The following is a 17500-nucleotide window of genomic DNA, read 5'->3' on the forward strand; positions in this document are numbered from 1 at the left end:
TAGGGCTCTATCAATGCGGTACGTATTACCCGGGCTGGTTGAGTGGCTCACATCCCTCTGTAGCTGACGGAGCTGTGCACGCTACGGTGTGCTTTGAGTGGTATTCTTCTTGCTGTTCTTGGTCTAGGAGCATTCGTGTTCGTAACTGCAGTGGATTTTACGTGTACGAACTTGGTCCAACATCAAGCTGCCATTCACGTTATTGTGGAAATGGAGGAGGTGAGGATACAAAGGAAGACAAGATAAATAAGCGAACAGGCAACCTTGTTAAAACTGTAAATAATACTGAGAACCTAACTAAAATACTCATTTCAAAATTACTTTTCACAAAATAGAAATCTTCACCATTATAACACAAGATCTGTTAAATAACTACACATGGATCATCACAGAAAAAAATTACGAAAAATTCTCGCTAAAGGCCACAGGTACCAAAATATGCAATGATCTACTTGACGAAGTAAAGAACTCGCACTCATACTATATATTCAAAATTAAAGGAAAATGAAATTGATCTCGCTCAACAACTAATTGCTCGACGGTCTTAATTTTAGTTACATAAAATAACTTACAATGAGTATTATCATTTTTATGGCCATGTTATCATCAGCTCTCCGTTAGATAGATATAATTTTGTAGCAGAAATTATAATATTGTAGGAGATCCCCAAGAAAAGTTTGTAAAAACTTGCTGGGATCTCCTCCCAATAAAATCAATACCATGTAATAACGAGAAATGTAAAAGCAATGGGGCAAACAATAAAAAATTGAAATTGAACAAATTAAAATTGAACTTGTAATGTAAATGTTCTCGACGTCCTGAAGCACAAGGTACAGCAACTTGTAATTTACAGCCTTATTTGCTTATTTCCACAGCGAACTATACAACAAGTATCACAAGTACCACCGTTACATCACCTACGCCAGGTATTATGACCTTATTGTCAATTCGTTTTCGTTGTCCAGCAAGGCCACTTCTAGATTTCAAAATGGCTAATTAAAGTGCCCCCTCCCCCACTGTCCCCAATTTTTTTGGGCTAAAATGAAAATACTTTCTAATTGAAGCATTTCGGACAAAGAATTTCGAATTTTGTTGAATCTTCGATTTTTCATGCCATTTCGAAGTCGCTCTTGAAGTTTTACCCGACCGCGTTCAAGGAGACTAAGGCAGTGAGGATGATGACGTCTACTCAGGAACCAAACACGTCATTGCTTCAGTCCTTTCTCTGTGTTTGCTCGAGACGATAAAACAAGAAACTAATCGTTCTAATATCTATTGGGGATAACGGGTCCAATTAGTGTTTCAGCAAAATCGTTTCTTTTCCGACGGTAACTGGAGTCAAGGTTAAGTTTCCATTCAGAAGACTCCGAAGCAGTTAAAGTAATCTTATTTTCTCTATATCGTCATGGAAATAAAAGTATCTTTTTGTTCTTTTCCGAATTTGCTAGCATCGATAACCCCAACAGCGTCGGCGTCAACCACGCCAGGGTCTCCTTCAGGTAAGACTGAGTTATTTGGGTTATTCTGACTAACCATTTCCTTCTATCAGCTATGCCTTCTATGATTATCAATATCAAAGTTAACGTAATTTATTCCCACATTGAAAGCGATCGTGGAAAGATGCGCCGTTTTCTTACTCAAATGGAAATAATTAGTTAATTGAACAAAAGATTTCTTGAGCAATTGCAACTTTTTTTTTAATTATTAGTATAATTTTTTTTATTTCCTCGATGTTCTGACAGAATGCTCCAACCACTCATATCTGGAAGACGCCGCTAGAGGAATACACTTTTCTGGATACTACGGTTATTACCAGTGCGATAATAATCTTCCCTTTGGTTGGTATCGGTTTCGCGGGGCAGCGGGGACTCAGATGGCCACATCATGTGTAGGGTACTATCGATGCGGTACGCTTTACCCGGGCTGGTTGAGTGGCTCACATCCCTCTGTAGCTGACGGAGCTGTGCATGCTACAGTGTGCTTTGATTGGTATTCTTCTTGCTGTTCTTGGTCTAGGAGCATTCGTGTTCGTAACTGCAGTGGATTTTACGTGTACGAACTTGGTCCAACATCAAGCTGCCATTCACGTTATTGTGGAAATGGAGGAGGTGAGGATACAAAGGAAGACAAGATAAATAAGCGAACAGGCAACCTTGTTAAAACTGTAAATAATACTGCGTACATAACTAGCATACTCATTTCACAATTACTTTTTACAAAATAGAGATCTACACCATTATGACACAAGATCTGTTAAATAACTACACAGGGATTATCACAGAAAAAAACTTACGGGAAATTCTCGCTAAAAGCCATAGGTACCAAAATATGCAATGATCTACTTGACGAAGTAAAGAACTCGCACTCATACTATATATTCAAAATTAAAGGAAAATGAAATTGATCTCGCTCAACAACTAATTGCTCGACGGTCTTAATTTTAGTTACATAAAATAACTTACAATGAGTATTATCATTTTTATGGCCATGTTATTATCAGCGCTCCGTTAGATAGATATAATTTTATAGCAGAAATTATAATATTGTAGGAGATCCCCAAGAAAAGTTTGTAAAAACTTGCTGGGATCTCCTCCCAATAAAATCAATACCATGTAATAACGAGAAATGTAAAAGCAATGGGGGAAACAATAAAAATTTGAACAAATTAAAATTAAACTTCTAATGCAAATGTTCTCGATGTCGTGAAGCACAAGGTACAGCAACTTGTAATTTACAGCCTTATTTGCTTATTTCCACAGCGAACTATACAACAAGTATCACAAGTACCGCCGGTATATCACCTACACCAGGTATTATGACCTTGTTATTAATTCGTTTTCGTTGTCCAGCAAGGCCACTTCTAGATTTCAAAATGGCTAATTAAAGTGCATCCAAGCCCCGTCCCCCTCTGTCCCCAATTTTTTTGGGTTAAAATGAAAATACTTTCTACTTGAAGCATTTCGGACAAAGAGTTTCGAATTTTGTTGAATCTTCGATTTTTTATGCCATTTCGAAGTCGCTCTTGAAGTTTTACCCGACCGCGTTCAAGGAGACTAAGGCAGTGAGGATGATGACGTCTACTCAGGAACCAAACACATCATCGCCTCAGTCATTTCTCTGTGTTTGTTCGAGACGATAGAATAAGAAACTAATCGTTCTAATATCTACTGGGGATAAAGGGTCCAAATTGTGTTTCAGCAAAATCGTTTTTTTCCGTAACTAGAGTCAGGGTGAAGTTGCCATTAAATTCAGAAGACTCCGAAGCGGTTAAAATAATCCCATATTTTCTCTATATCGTCATGGAAAAAAAAGTATATTTTTGTTCTTTTCCGAATTTGCTAGCATCGATAACCCCAACAGCGTCGGTGTCAACCACGCCAGGGTCTCCTTCAGGTAAGACTGAGTTATTTGGGTTATTCTGAATGCACTAGATAGAAAATGAGTTGACAAGAGCAAAACGCATGTGACTTTCAATGTTTTTATTTCAAATCTTTTTCATTTTACTTCTTTGCGATCTAATAGCAACTGAATTTAATATCTACTTGTTTATTTGATCGTGTGGGTTACAACAAACTACACTCTATTCCGATTTGGATTTAATTATCGCAGACTGTTTCTTTTGACTTAGATTAAGAATATTGATTTTTGATAATCATTGATACTCTTGCGTTGGATGAACAAATCCTAACTGGTCTCAACGACATTAAAGTTCATCTGTGTGTAAACCATCATTTCTGTGATGTGCCATGTACACTATAAGAAAGATGAAGTATTTGATGTTTCATACAAAACCCCAAACATCACAAATACCCAAGCAAGCGCACCTTTGCCTTAGCCCTCGGAAAATTCTTACTCACATTTGTGGCCTAATGGTGTCCCTCAACATTAAGGTCCATCCTTGTAGTTGCCGTTGCATTTTCGCCACTGTCGAATTAATTATTCGTTCTGTTTCCAGTGAATGGGATACATCCGACTCCTGCTTCAGCGATGCCTTCAAGCTTTTATGCAGCTTCAAGCGTTAATGTCCTGCCCAATCCTACTCAGTTTGAGATGCATCTACCTTCAGACTGTGAGCAAATCTGCAGCAACACTTATGGAAGCTACACATGTTCTTGTGTTAATGGATATCAACTGGCCCCTGATGGAAAATCTTGTTTAGGTGAATATCTTGACTTTCACCTTTCATTATGATCCAGAAATCATAGCAACAAGAAAAACAAGTTCGTTTAAAACTGAGACTCAAAAAACAACAACAACAACAACAACAAAAAAACAATCATAGGTAATTTAAACGTTTTTCTAGAAAGAATAACAAACGCGACAAGCTACTATTCAAGACGATACAGCTCAAAATAAAACGTTTCTTTTTTCCATTAAGGGGGCACGCTGACGAATCATGCAATCTGATTGGACCTTAGTGCGGTCCGGATTTTCCAATCTCCGATCACGGTCACGGGAACGCGCGCGCGATGCGTGTATGGAAAAGGCAAACAGTTACAAAAATTATTTGAGAGAGAGAGAGGAAAAAATGACTACGTTATATACCGCCGGACTTAGGGTCAGTCCGTATAGTGAAAAACTGTGACCTCGGGCTTGAAAATATTGTCCGAGGCCGCAGGCTGAGGGCAGCATTTTCAAGAATTCAGACCTCCCTGCCGGCAGATAAAATATTTGTCATGAGTTTACATGTATAAACGAAGCATTCGGATCGCCACGCTTCCTTAATGCCTCAAATACATATCGGCAGCTAATGACTGCATTCTGTTACTTATGTTATGCATGTTCTCTCCGTAGACATCGACGAATGTTCCATCAACAATGGTGGCTGCAGCCATCATTGCTTCAATATCCCTGGGTCATTTTACTGCGGTTGTCCGGAATGGAGAACTATGGGTGCTAACAATTTGACCTGTGTTGGTAAGCAATGTCACCTAAAATGCGATAACTGAAAACATACCACGGGCGTTGATAATATATATGAGGCAAATTGACAGTACTAGTTGACAAATATTTCATGAGCGGATCAACTATACTATAATTTCAAGCCTTATCTTTGAAAATCTCTTCAGGCTGTTATCCCCGCGCCATCATACATGTTACAGGTAAATTGACAGAGTGATATCCATAGCTGTCGGTTCTTTCGGAAATTAAAGATGTAAAAAGAGGTTTTTATTCACAGTATCTTTGAGACATTTTATATGTAATTGGAAATTTTAAAAATTAATTTTTCAATAGCACGAGTCTATTTGATTAGAATCTTTTTCATAACCTTGTATTTCTTTCTCTCTTTCGCCTCTGTGAAGAGCCTGGCGTGTCCGTTAGCTGTGGTGACAGCAATATGACAGTGTCGTTAGAAAAGAGGACATTCCCTTTCTTTGAAGTTAGTCACCTACACTTGCGTTACTCTTCGTGTAGAGCGACTCAAAATGACACGCATCTGCTGATCAGCACCTCTCTGAATGGCTGCGGAACTTTGGTCAATGAGACCCAAGACGCTCTTATTTTCTGGAATGAAATTCAAGCGGACGCTGTGATCATCGACTACGTTATCACTCGAACACATGATATCAAACTGCCATTTTACTGCAGCTATTCCAGAAGGAAATTACTAAGCTTGAGTTTCACTCCTCAACCTATTTACTTTTTAACAGAAGGTACAGTGTATATGAAACTTTTAACTCATTGCAATTGATATCGTTTCTTTCTTCTAACTCGCAGAAATAATATAAAAAAGAATTATACAATCATAAATTATAAATATAATTATAAAATAATTATAAAATAATTACTGAACTGGCAAAGCCGCACACTGTTGCACTATTTATGTAACCGTATTGTTACGTACGAGGTGGCCTTAACTAAAAGCCTGATGGTTTCTGGAGGTCACCTCGCCTCACATTAAAATATTTATAAATACTGTACATAAAGTAAAAAGGCAAATAAACACAATGAATTAATGAAAAAAAAAAAAAAAAAAACAGCAGATGGCCAGGCCGGTGTTGTTTCCACCCTATACAGTGGGAATTGGCTTAATGGCACGAAAAGACACTAAAGTGTAGTCGAAAGCAGGCAAGCTAGTGCCATGGCATCAAGCAAAACAATGACCAGGTTTACCCCTCCCCCGACAGCAGATTCTATTGGAGATACACCACGTAGCATTTTGTCAGATTGATTTTGTCAGTTTCCCAGAACCCGGGCCCTTGATCTCGTTGGCGTTTCATTATGCAATTCAACATGTCAGACAAATTTGAACAGTTTGGTTGTAGGTATGCCCGAAATTGTTTGTACTTATTTTAAATTTTATTGTAAGGTGAATTAGACACATTTAACGGCCTAAATGGCAATTATACTCCTAAGAGGAGATTCTAACAAAGATATTAACAAAATTTGCACATTTTTATTTCAGCGGGATACGGCAACCTCACTTTTAAGATAGACTTTTACAAGAGTTCGTCATTTGACACTCCTTACACCCAGGAGGATTACCCACTGGAAGTCGAACTCAATGATTTTGTGTACATAAGGTACAGTGTGGAGTCCAGCGCTGACCTGACGATAATGGCTGAAACCTGCAAGGCCACTAAGGATGGAAGCTCTTATTCCTGGCCCCAATACACCATTATACAGAATGGGTAGGTAGGATACGAACACAACACTTTGAAAGGGCTTTGTGCTCCCTAAGATAACGTGAAAGAAGCTCCAATAATTATCCACAATTTTAAATTTTTCTTTCCTTTCGCCAGGAATTTGTTATTTGAAAAAAAAAGAAAAAAAAAAAAGACGCAAGAAACCGGTGTAAGGTTATGCCGTCTAAGACTTCAATGTTAAAGACCTGCTTGGATTTGTTTTGAAAGCCTTTGAAGCTCCGACAAATTCTTCGATCCGTGTTAATTTACTTACCTGACCATAGTAGTAGGTTCATCTGTATGTGTCAGGTTCCCTTTAACTTCAGAGAAGAACTAATTTCTTGTCTGCACTTGCCAACTTAACACTGATTGCGAACAAAGATCTGATCAGCGATATACTTTCAAGTATTAAAACACCTGCCAGCCGAGGGTTACAGGCCGAGCGAACTGGGCGTTGAAAACGAATATACTCGAACATGTGGGAAAAAATCGCGAATATCGATATCATGCCTTTGGGACAGTACCCTTCATTTCTCGTGATCGTACACGTATGTAGATGCAAAGTCATACCCCAGCAAGGGTACAGGGAGCAGTTGAAGCAGTCAAGCCCTTGAGTCAATAAGACTGCTGGAAAGTATGCATTAAAACCTTCGGTAGATAACCAAAAACTTACGCTACAATATTCTATGTTAATTAAATGTTCATACGAATGTTTTAAATACATTTTAGATGTCCACGAGATACAACAATGGACTACAGTTACGATACTTTACGAAGCTTTCAAGAATTTAAAATCAAAGCCTTCAGATTCTTCAACGACTATGACACGGTGTACTTCCACTGCGAGTTACTGGCTTGTCATAGATACTCGCCTAACTCCAGGTGAGAAAAAAACAGAGCGGTATATCAACTTAATTTTGAATGAATAGTTTGAATCTTTTCCAGGTATGTTTCACTTAAGTTTTAATTACAGCTATAATTTCACTGACAAATCATTATATTCTTACAGTAGACGAAACCACACCTGATTACAATAGGTACACATCTGTATTGCACTGGAAAAGAAACGATTAGAGAACGTTGACAATTCTTTTAGTGACAAATCATTATCATGGCAAACAAAACCACAAAAGATCACAATAGATAGGTAGACATCTGTATTGCACTAGAAAAGAAACAAAAAACTAACGTGCGTTGACAGTAACATACTGAAAGTTAAAATTGAGGCTCAGATAAAGATCACTGATAGCTTTCTGGTGAATAAGTAAAAACATTTCTCCAGGATATGTGGTGCACTTTGTATTCATTTGTGAATTCGTATCTTGTCCAGCGTGGTGTCTGAAATACTCGTAGTATAAAATATTATTGTCATTAAATTCTGAAAAAATAGAAACATTTCAGATTATTGAATTTAAATAGGAAGGTGGATGTTAGACTCATTCCAGTGAAGACATAAGATTAAGTCTTACCACCGGAGCTAATCCCGGTTTCTGAAGCGCGTAGGAGTATTTTATACCCCCTGAATAAAATGCTAGACAATCGACAAGTTGCCTCCCAGCACGAAATTCTGGTTGGAGAGTGTCAAGTGTCTTGCCTTCGAACACAACGCAATGATCCTGGTCTGAACACTGCAAGCTCAGACCACTAATTAACTGCTCGTTGATCTGTAGGCCGCCGCGTCTCCAACCTAGATATAGGGGGTTTCTGAAACTAGTAGGCTGTACTACCTCAGCCCCCTCTTAGGCGTGCAGCAGCTAAATCAGGCATCCAACAATTCACACAGGTGTAGCCAGGGATGCTCAATCAGTAACAAAAGAAAGAAAAGGGATGTGACACGCGATGAAGTAGAGCATGAAGAAAGTACAAACAAGGTCATTTTGACACAAGGTCCACTGGTGTTCAAGAAAGAAGAACAACAATCGGGAGGTAAGTTAAATATGTGTCTTATTGCACAGGGTATGTCAGTAGGTACGTTAAACCTAAAGGAAATGTTCCAGTACCTTGATGTCACTTATTAATTTAATGTACACCATTCGTGTTACATGGACGTTTGTAAACCAATCAGTGCTATCTGGCTGTAGATATAATTAATACTGGACACATTCTATTCGAAAAGGCCATTAATGGACTGAAACTAGCTTGGAACTGAGGCTAATGCGGGGAGTCTTGTCAACTGCAAGTGACATTAATCGCTTTTTAATGATATTCCCCCGCATGAGCCTCGATTGCAAACTAGTTCCAGTCCAATACCGAGAACACGAATGTGGTCTATTAAAACTTGAGCCCCATCTTACTGTTAGCCCTTTCCCCCGGCTATGACACAGTCCTTTGAGGACTGGTTCTAACTACGTAACTCTAAATATATATCATTCTATGCGACTTTGTGTGACAAGTTATACTGTTTGTTTCTTGAAATTGCTATCGTAGATACCGATCAAAACAAACAAACCGGAGCACTCATTGGTGGCGTGGCAGCCGCTGGAGGATTTGGTCTGATTGTAATCATAGCCCTAGCCGTTTTATTTGTCAAGTACCGCATTGCCCGACGATTTATGAACAGGAACAAGGTTGGAGATCTTTACACCACTCAAGACCAACAACTGAGCAGAAAAAACGCTTACATACAAGAAGATGACATGATTGATAAGGATGACACTTTTTAGGGCAACGTGAATACTTTCTTGAGTGTTGTAAGAGCGGATGTAGACGGTACAAGTTTGTCGCATGCAGCGCGCACTGATCGCAGCATGCAAACATAGGCAGTAGAAGTGATATTTTTGTGAGTTAAAAGCCTCTGTATAAATCTGCATTTAAGCTAAATGCTCTTACCTTAGGATTGTGAAAGAGAAAATAGAAAAAAAAACCCTCAAAATTTCCAGTTAAACAGTGTCTGATTTTAGCTCATTTTTTCAGGGAAAAAATGAATTTACGCACATCCTCGTACAGTAGCATACTGTGCAAGCATACCAATCTGCGTGTTCTATATAAACTTAAATTTTACGTCCCTATTATCGTGGTAATATAAGGTAGTGTATGGGGGTTAGGTCCTATAACAAATGTACCACATCATTACCATCATCAGCAGCAGCGGTAGCAGCAGGAGGCATCATCATCATCATCATCATCATGAATTTCCGATTCCAAAGTGCACTGACATAACGAGGTCTCGCTTTAAGGTGTGAAAAGGAGATTACAGAAAATTCTCCAGTAGACTTAGTTTTCAACGAATGCTCTTATTATTTTAAAATAACCAAATGTGATTTTTTTATCCATTTTTGCCCAAGAACGTCGATTCTTTTAAAATTGATGCGTGGGGTTAGCACTGATTACAACCACATTGGATTCTCTTGCAGTAGTTTAATAAAAGCAAGTATATAGATAAATAAAATTAAGTCAGAATTAACCTATTTTTTAGAGGCTCTATATTAATAATAAGGTCAATATAGTGAGCTTGTTCTAAAATAAATAAAAGTTAGTTTTGACTGAATAGAGAGAATCCACCATTTTTGACGCACCAGTTCCCCTGGTCAAAAGGACCCCTCCCCTCCCCTCTTACATCCCACCCACTTCCTCTCTCATTCACACTCTTCGAACCACCCAATTCTCCTTACCACGCCCTCTTCCTCCTGAGTAATCATGACTCTCAGTACGACAAACACACACTGAATTTAACAACTTATATCTAGTTGATTTTCTTTGTGTGCATTTCGGAATAAAGCTGAGCTTATCTAAATCAGTCCATTTATCTGGAAGCCGTAATCAGTGGCCAATTTATTTATTGGCCTATAGGCATGAACTTATTTCTGATGCGCAGTAACGTAACCGATCGAACACTAGCATTGACATCAGTGGGACGAATACACATTACCAATTAAAGAGGTTTTGTCTGAGTTTTTTAAAGAGTTTTTGAAGTTCCTTGAACTCGAAAATATCGGCGTCTATGCCACTCGGAATCAATCCTGTGTAGGTTAAAATCAAAGTCTGCGTAGCTCGGTATCAGCTAGTGTCGGGCCCCTCTAAGTCCAAAACGACCAATACTTTATTGACTATACACATAACCAGCGCGTGCGATCATCTTTAGCCTGTCCATTTAACTTACAGAAAAGGTCTTTGCAATTTAGTTTCAAGTCCCTAGAACTCGAAAATATCGTTTACACTTTTCAGAATTTAGTCTATCTAGCTCAAAAAATTAAAGTTTGGGCAGCTCGGCGTCGGCTAATGCCGAGCCCCTCTAAGTCTAAAACGACCTATATTTTACTCACTAGGCACTTACCAAACGCGAGCGATATTCGTTGCCCTGTCGATTTACGTTAAGGACAAGGTCCATGCAGTTAAGTTTCAAGTCCCTAGAAATCGAAACTATGGGCTAGGTTATTTCCGGATCAAGCCTATGTAGGTCAAAATCAAAGTTTACTCAGCTCGGTATTAGCTGGTGTCGAGCCCCTTTGAGGCTAAAACGGCCCACATTTTACTTACTATGATGCACATATAGCCAACGCCTGCGAAAATCTTTACCCTGTCGATTTAACTTAAGGACAAGGTCTTCGCAATTTAGCTTCAAGTCCCTAAAAATCGAAAACATCGTCTACACTTTTCGGAGTCGAGCCTATGTAGGTCAAAATCAAAGTTTGCGCAGCTCGGTATGAGCTAGTGCGGAACCCCTCTAAGTCGATCTAAAACGTGCTATATTTTTTAGACTATGCACATAACCAAAGCGTGCAATAATCTTCAGCCTGTCGACTTAACTTAAGAACAAGGTTTTTGCAATTTAGTTTCAAGTCCTTAGAACTCGAAAATATCGTCTACGCTATTCAGAATCACCCTATGAAGATCAAAATCAAACTCTGCGCAGCTCGATCGGTGTCAGCTGGTGTCGAACTCCGGCATTTCTTTGTATTTCGAACATACAAACAGACAAGCCGATTGTATGGGCTCCCTGTGGACCAAGACTAGAGAACATAACAATTTTAATTTTTTGACGCGTTTGCTTGTTTCTTTGCCGTTAATATAAATTGTTTTTGAAATTCTAAGGGTGCGTTCCTTTGGGTTGATCAGTGATCCAAGATCACTCAGATCATGGGGCATCAAAGGGACCGATGAATCCACTCTGGTCACCGATTCATTGGTTCTTTTGATGTAGGATGATCCGAGTGATCTTGGATCACTGATCCTGATCCAGATCAACCCAAAGGAACGCACGCTAAGACTTGGCCACGGAAAATTACATTATCATCGTTACGTCATTGTTTTCGAAAAGCTCCCTTTTCCAAATGCTTTCCGTCCACGCTGACGCAGAGCCAACGTTTTCAGATTCCTCCGGTTTGACGAGCCTTTTCAAATAGCTCCGTTTTCCTAACGGATTAGTGTGGACGGTAACCGTAGCTATAAAGATTTCTCCGGCGTAGTATGTACGAGGCCTGAGACGGTAACTAGGCTAGACTCTGCTGAGAGACTAACTAAGAAACCAGCTCCTCTTGTCAACAATACGATCTAACGTCCCTCTTTAAAGGTTATAATCAGTACCTCCATTAAATCAAGGTCTCAGAGACAAAGGAGAACAATTTGTTAAGATTGTCTTTTACGCCGAGGAGATGCGGAAATCAAATGAACATTTATGTTAAACTGAATTGCTAGAGCTGAATTACCTTACATTGGTCCGTCAGACCCGTTTGGACCCCCATAAAAGCGGTATTTTAACCTCCGAGGGGTACTTTACAAAGTTTTATACGGGGAGGTTCCGTCCCAAGGTCCAAACCTTACGCTTTTTATACCATTTTGACAGAAAAAGTACCCCTTTCGTATACCTTTTATCGAGAAAAGGTACTCCAATCGCAGACCTTCTTAAGTATACTGCATCCTATTCTACTGAAAGCCTTGGAATGAAGTTAACAAACAAAATTCCCGGAAAAAATCAAGCATAACCAAAAGAGATGTTAATCAAAAAACAAGTAATTTATATTCAGTTCATGCTCACGTTGGACTCTAATGACAGATTCCCCTACCCTTTCATACACCTCAACTTATCAAATCCCTACCCTTTTACATATCTGAAGCCTGAAAAAGGTACGTACCCTTTTCGGGCGGAACCTCCCTGTGTAGACCATTATAGGGAATACCCCACCCCACATCGGGCAGGTATTTTACCTCACTATAACATCGACGGCTTTGACCACTTTACAACAACAGACACATAAACTCCTTTCGAAAGAGTACTTTTATTGTGAAAAAATCTTGATTAGAAAATTTAATATGTAAAAGTGCTAATTGCTGAAATGCTTATGCTCTATACTGGTGATTCTTTTTTTTTCTCATTTTCTGCCATAAAACGTCTTCCTCGTAAATGAAAAACGTAATCCAGTTCTTTAAACAAGCAATATAAAAAGGGTACACAATTATGGATTAAAACAATGTTAATCATACTGTTCCAGTTAGCATTGGTTACTGTGTGATTTCATCTTTGAATAATATATCCCTCGATTAAAACCGCGTTCTGTTAATTCCTATAGCAAGGAATCCTGCAAATAAAAGAAAAAGAAAACGTTGTAAGTGTGTCTAGTGAACCAATCTGCATTTGCAGAATATCTGCCCGAGAATTCCTGAGAGCTTGACAGTTCTCTCTTTCCTTTTGTAAGAATGTGTTTTCCCAGAATTTCGAGGTTGACATTTATGAAATTTGAAGAATATTTAAGATTAAACTGGAGTCTGAGATTTTGAAACCAATATAATTTTCTGTGTTGAAAACTTGCTGAAATACGATACAGTTATATATTTATTATATATTTTCAGCCTAAAATCAACAGAAAAATAAGAATATTCAGCCTCGGCAAGAAAAACAATAATCTTACAAAAGAGTACCGTAAAACGATCAAAGGCCCACATTAATTCTTCGAGCAAGGACAGGAAGAAGCTAATGGTTCATAATTAAAGAATTTGTTACACGCCTGACAATGTTTACAACGGAAAATTCTTCTATAACGGATTGAAAAAACGGAAAGGGAGAACGGCAAACAGTATAAAACAACTCGACCTGGTCCTAACCGGCGCATCACATGCAGTCTTGATAGAACCGAGACAGCTCAAGGATTGCTTTGAAGTAACATCACCACTTCGTGACACGTAGACAGTCAGACAACACACACACCTCAATTAACGCAACTTATTGGTTCAATCGTCTTAACCCTATTCAGACCAGGTTTTTGAGGGGTCTTCTCAAACCGATGAATGTTGAATTTTTCTTTTTTTTGAAGTGTTTCTGTTGAAACATGTTTGCCATGGACACATCAATCTCTATGAAGCTCTGTGGCGTGCCACATCAAATTATTATTCCACAAGCCTCGTAAAATGTTGTCAAACCCCCCTTTTCCCCTTTCAATGTTGGAAAATGGCAAATTGCAAAATGGAGTCCGCTCAAAGTGTTTTGTCAACATTGCACTGGGGTGGGGAGGGGCAAAATGTGTGAAAACTGTAGACAAATGTTAGATGACATCACGGCAAATGCAAAGGTTACAAACGCAAAGTCGGTGGGGGCATAGGTCCCAGCCCTTCTGGATAAAATTACAAAACCATATCATTGATAGAATACAAACCTCAAATAGTTCGTACTCATGTGTTAACAACGGTTACAGGTCATTCTGCAATAATCTTGGGTGAAGGTGCGAAAATTGTTAGTTGATGCAAAAAGGCGTGGGTTCCTGCAATATCCCATCCTTGCCCACTCAAGACAGAAGGACGACACTGTTTTGTCTTGACAGTCTTCCTGACCTGGCATTGCTGTAAAAAAAACAAAGCAGGACCGAAACAGAGGTTAGCTTTATGATCATATTTGTGAGTCAAATAAGCTGTAGTGTCTGAAACAGAAAATAGTGACTCTTCTTCTGTCGATTTTATTAGAAGAATTCTACAAGTATACTGAAGGAAAATGCTGCAATCTGGTTGGCTGCACTATCGTCCACTATTTTGTAATTAGTACAGTGCAGGTGGCCCAGGTGTTAGCGGCGTTTTTCGCTTTTTTCTGACGTTTCGGAGGAAAATATAGAAATATTCGTGGAATACTAAACGTTGGAGATCGACCGTTATGCTACCTTAAAAACTGAACATATACGATTATTCAAAAAAGTGATTAGCGCGTGCAAACAGCTGCAAGTTTCAAACAAAAATTCACTGAAATCCGCGCGCGATTTTGCGAAATTTGTAAAGTTAAGCCGAACTACTATTTGATATGCAGAGAAATAATTACAAAACGTTATTTGAAGGAAATCTATTTAGAATTCGATAGTTCACTCATGATAGCTGATTCGGCCTTTGGCCTTATCAACTATCAGCTCAAAGAAATGTCGAGCTCATGATCTAATTGTTCAATAGAAACGCAGGTGGAAACGTGGCAGAACGAGGACACTAAACGATGGGCAAAATGTTCATAATATGAAATAAGCTTCAAACTAGGACATGACTGTAGGTTTTTAGGGACTTATTCTGTAAAACAATCAGAAAGGAGGCTAGTGCAGAAGGGATCCTGCATGTTGACTGGTGTAAGAATAAGACTACAGCTGTTCGAGTCAAATGTGAGTGACTTCTTCCACGCATGTTGGTTATAGAGTAATTTTCTGTCACTTTCATGAGTTAAAAGGATAACTTACCACCCCGACGTGAAATGGGATCATCATACTCCATCAGGTCTGTGCAAGAAACAAAAATAATATCATATCAGAATAAACTGCTAATAAACAAAGCACTGATTCTGTAGGACGAATTAATCGGTAACGCGTAAAGCGCATTTTACTCTGTAGCTATGACAATTTTATCTGCGCGGAATTGAGCCAAGACTTGAAAGACTTGTTGCTATATATGAAGTCAGCCACGACAAGAAGATAGCAAAGCTATCCTCGATTATACCTGCGTACAACTATATCATTTAGCGATTCTTTATTGGGCTTTGTTAAATTTAGTTGTATATTATGGTGTTAATGCTAAGAATGTTACTTACCGCGCATAAATGGACTTCCTGGGTCAAAAAATTCTCTTCTGTACAAAGCAGCTTCAGCTTCGAACAAAACCAACCCAGCGACAAAGAGAAAGAAGACTTTAGCAGCCATCTCACTTAAGAAGGTTTTCCCCAAGGCCTCCACGTCAAGTGTACGGCTCGATGATTCTTCAAGATAGAAGCTTAGCCCATTAGGCCTCTGCTTTTATCCTCTCTGAATGTGAACAATGAATGCCCTCATCTTTTCGCGTCGCATCCCGCATGAATTGTTTACGCGTCGTTTCTATTTTCGTGATTCTGCGTCAGTTCTGAGTTAATCAGTTATCTGTCTTCGGTACGCGATTTTCAGATCGAACATGCGATTGCTTATCTGGTATTAAACTGAGCGATAAGAGGAAATGTTCGATCTATATGTGCATGTATCAACCTATGCATCCATACTTTTCTCGGGTTGCTCGATGGGATTGATTTGCTGCAAAAGAAAAAAAATATAAAAGAGATGGGCTGAACCGCTCGCTAAATTTCCCTCGAAACCAGACCATCATGTTTTGGCACAAGACTAGAAAAGGATAGATTCTGTGTAGGTGAAAGTCGACCCTTGACCTGGAAAAAGGAGTTAATTTATAACATTCCAGTTTAAGAGGATAAACGTCGGTCAGAAGTTTCTTGATAATAATCTTGCCTCGAAGTACGATAAATCGCTGGCACGCAAAGTAAGACTCCATTTCTCTGTTTCCCTGATAGAACTATTCGATGCACCTTCGATCAAAGTATTTTGATAAATATTTTTTGTATCAGCTTAGTTATTTTGTTGGTGAAATATTTGTGTTGTGTGTGCCCTTTGGAACTGACGTCAATCGACAGATAGCCAGCGCTTTGCGTTCGCAATTTGTTTCTGATAATGTCGGTTTCCGACCCAAACATCTTACTAGTCCGCACCCACGCCTTCTATCCAGTAAATATTTTCAGAGATTGCATTAATAACGCCCAGTTTAAAGAGTCTTGTATTGTAAAGGGAAAGATATGCAAGCAAATTCAACATGCACCCGCAAAATCGAATGGTCGCTTTTCAAACAATACAGACGCATATTCCGTTTGGAGGATGCTGGGTCAATTTTTTTCCAGTAATGCGTCTCAGATATGTAAACAATCAACTCTCATTATAGGCGGCCGATAACACTCTCGAGAACATAATTTGTTGTCCGTAATAGAGAGACGGTACGTAAAAACAGGGTCTGATGACAATGGCCCAATTTTTGGCGGTGGAAAGTGCCACAAGTTACGTGCAGTTTTATACTTATTGATACTCATTCAATACGTCGTGTTGTTGTCCATTGTAACGACAACAATCCGAAATAAGGGAGTCCTTACGTGATTAGTGGGAGTTTTTTCCATAAATTTCTTTATAGCTTCGGCCGGGGATTTATAGCGGGTGTCCGCAAGGCGAGAGTTGACTGTAGATCCCTGTAGTCACAGTATAACGGATCGAGAGCGGAAGACAAACGAGACAAACTATTTGCTTTAGCACGTCTTGAACGACGACTGAAAACACACCATGGCTTACATCCGTCTGCATTTAGAAATTCTGAATTGTTTCAAATGCGTATCAGTGTAAAGTCTGCCTGCAGAAGTTTAATTGGTGAAAATGAACTATCTAGCTTGTTTTGGTACATCTTAGACTATGACCTGAGGACTTTGCGTCTGATTATTCGTCCTGTTTTTGCACTAGAAGCATAATACAGCAGATACATCCGGGCGGATTTTGTGTCTCTCGTATTATATACCATGATACCATATACAAAGACACCACTGTAAAAAACACAAGTACCCATGACAGCAAGTACACATGCCGAGTGGCTATCTTTAAAACGGGGAACGGGGAATCGGGGAATGG

The 17500-nt window shown here is 39.1% G+C and overlaps 2 protein-coding genes across 3 annotated transcripts in view; one reads left to right on the forward strand and one right to left on the reverse strand.

Moving 5' to 3' along the window:
• LOC145496138 (uncharacterized) overlaps positions 1 to 10230 on the forward strand; it is a 26929-nt gene extending 16699 nt beyond the window's left edge. The window contains exons 11-23 of one of the 2 annotated variants that reach the window (XM_081475783.1): positions 1 to 219; positions 876 to 926; positions 1449 to 1499; positions 1743 to 2108; positions 2760 to 2810; positions 3343 to 3393; positions 3956 to 4159; positions 4795 to 4917; positions 5304 to 5654; positions 6407 to 6632; positions 7356 to 7508; positions 8410 to 8552; positions 9054 to 10230. The exon at positions 1 to 219 is cut by the window's left edge and continues 147 nt beyond it. In XM_081475783.1, coding sequence (XP_081331909.1) covers positions 1 to 219; positions 876 to 926; positions 1449 to 1499; positions 1743 to 2108; positions 2760 to 2810; positions 3343 to 3393; positions 3956 to 4159; positions 4795 to 4917; positions 5304 to 5654; positions 6407 to 6632; positions 7356 to 7508; positions 8410 to 8552; positions 9054 to 9289 — 2225 coding nt within the window. In that variant the 3' untranslated portion in view covers positions 9290 to 10230. The remainder of the gene's footprint in view (positions 220 to 875; positions 927 to 1448; positions 1500 to 1742; positions 2109 to 2759; positions 2811 to 3342; positions 3394 to 3955; positions 4160 to 4794; positions 4918 to 5303; positions 5655 to 6406; positions 6633 to 7355; positions 7509 to 8409; positions 8553 to 9053) is intronic. The other variant, XM_081475791.1, reaches the window with a different exon arrangement.
• Positions 10231 to 12822: 2592 nt separating this feature from the next.
• On the reverse strand, positions 12823 to 16236 carry LOC145496762 (uncharacterized). Its single transcript, XM_081476505.1, has 4 exons — positions 15610 to 16236; positions 15263 to 15301; positions 14213 to 14396; positions 12823 to 13141 (listed from the first exon to the last, which is right to left on the reverse strand). Exons 1-3 carry the CDS (start codon positions 15716 to 15718, stop codon positions 14236 to 14238), a joined length of 309 nt encoding a protein of 102 aa, XP_081332631.1. The 5' UTR covers positions 15719 to 16236; the 3' UTR covers positions 12823 to 13141; positions 14213 to 14235.
• Positions 16237 to 17500: the final 1264 nt, after the last annotated feature.

Source organism: Orbicella franksi, chromosome 1 (genome assembly GCF_964199315.1).
Source record: "Orbicella franksi chromosome 1, jaOrbFran1.1, whole genome shotgun sequence".
NCBI classification, from domain to species: domain Eukaryota; kingdom Metazoa; phylum Cnidaria; class Anthozoa; order Scleractinia; family Merulinidae; genus Orbicella; species Orbicella franksi.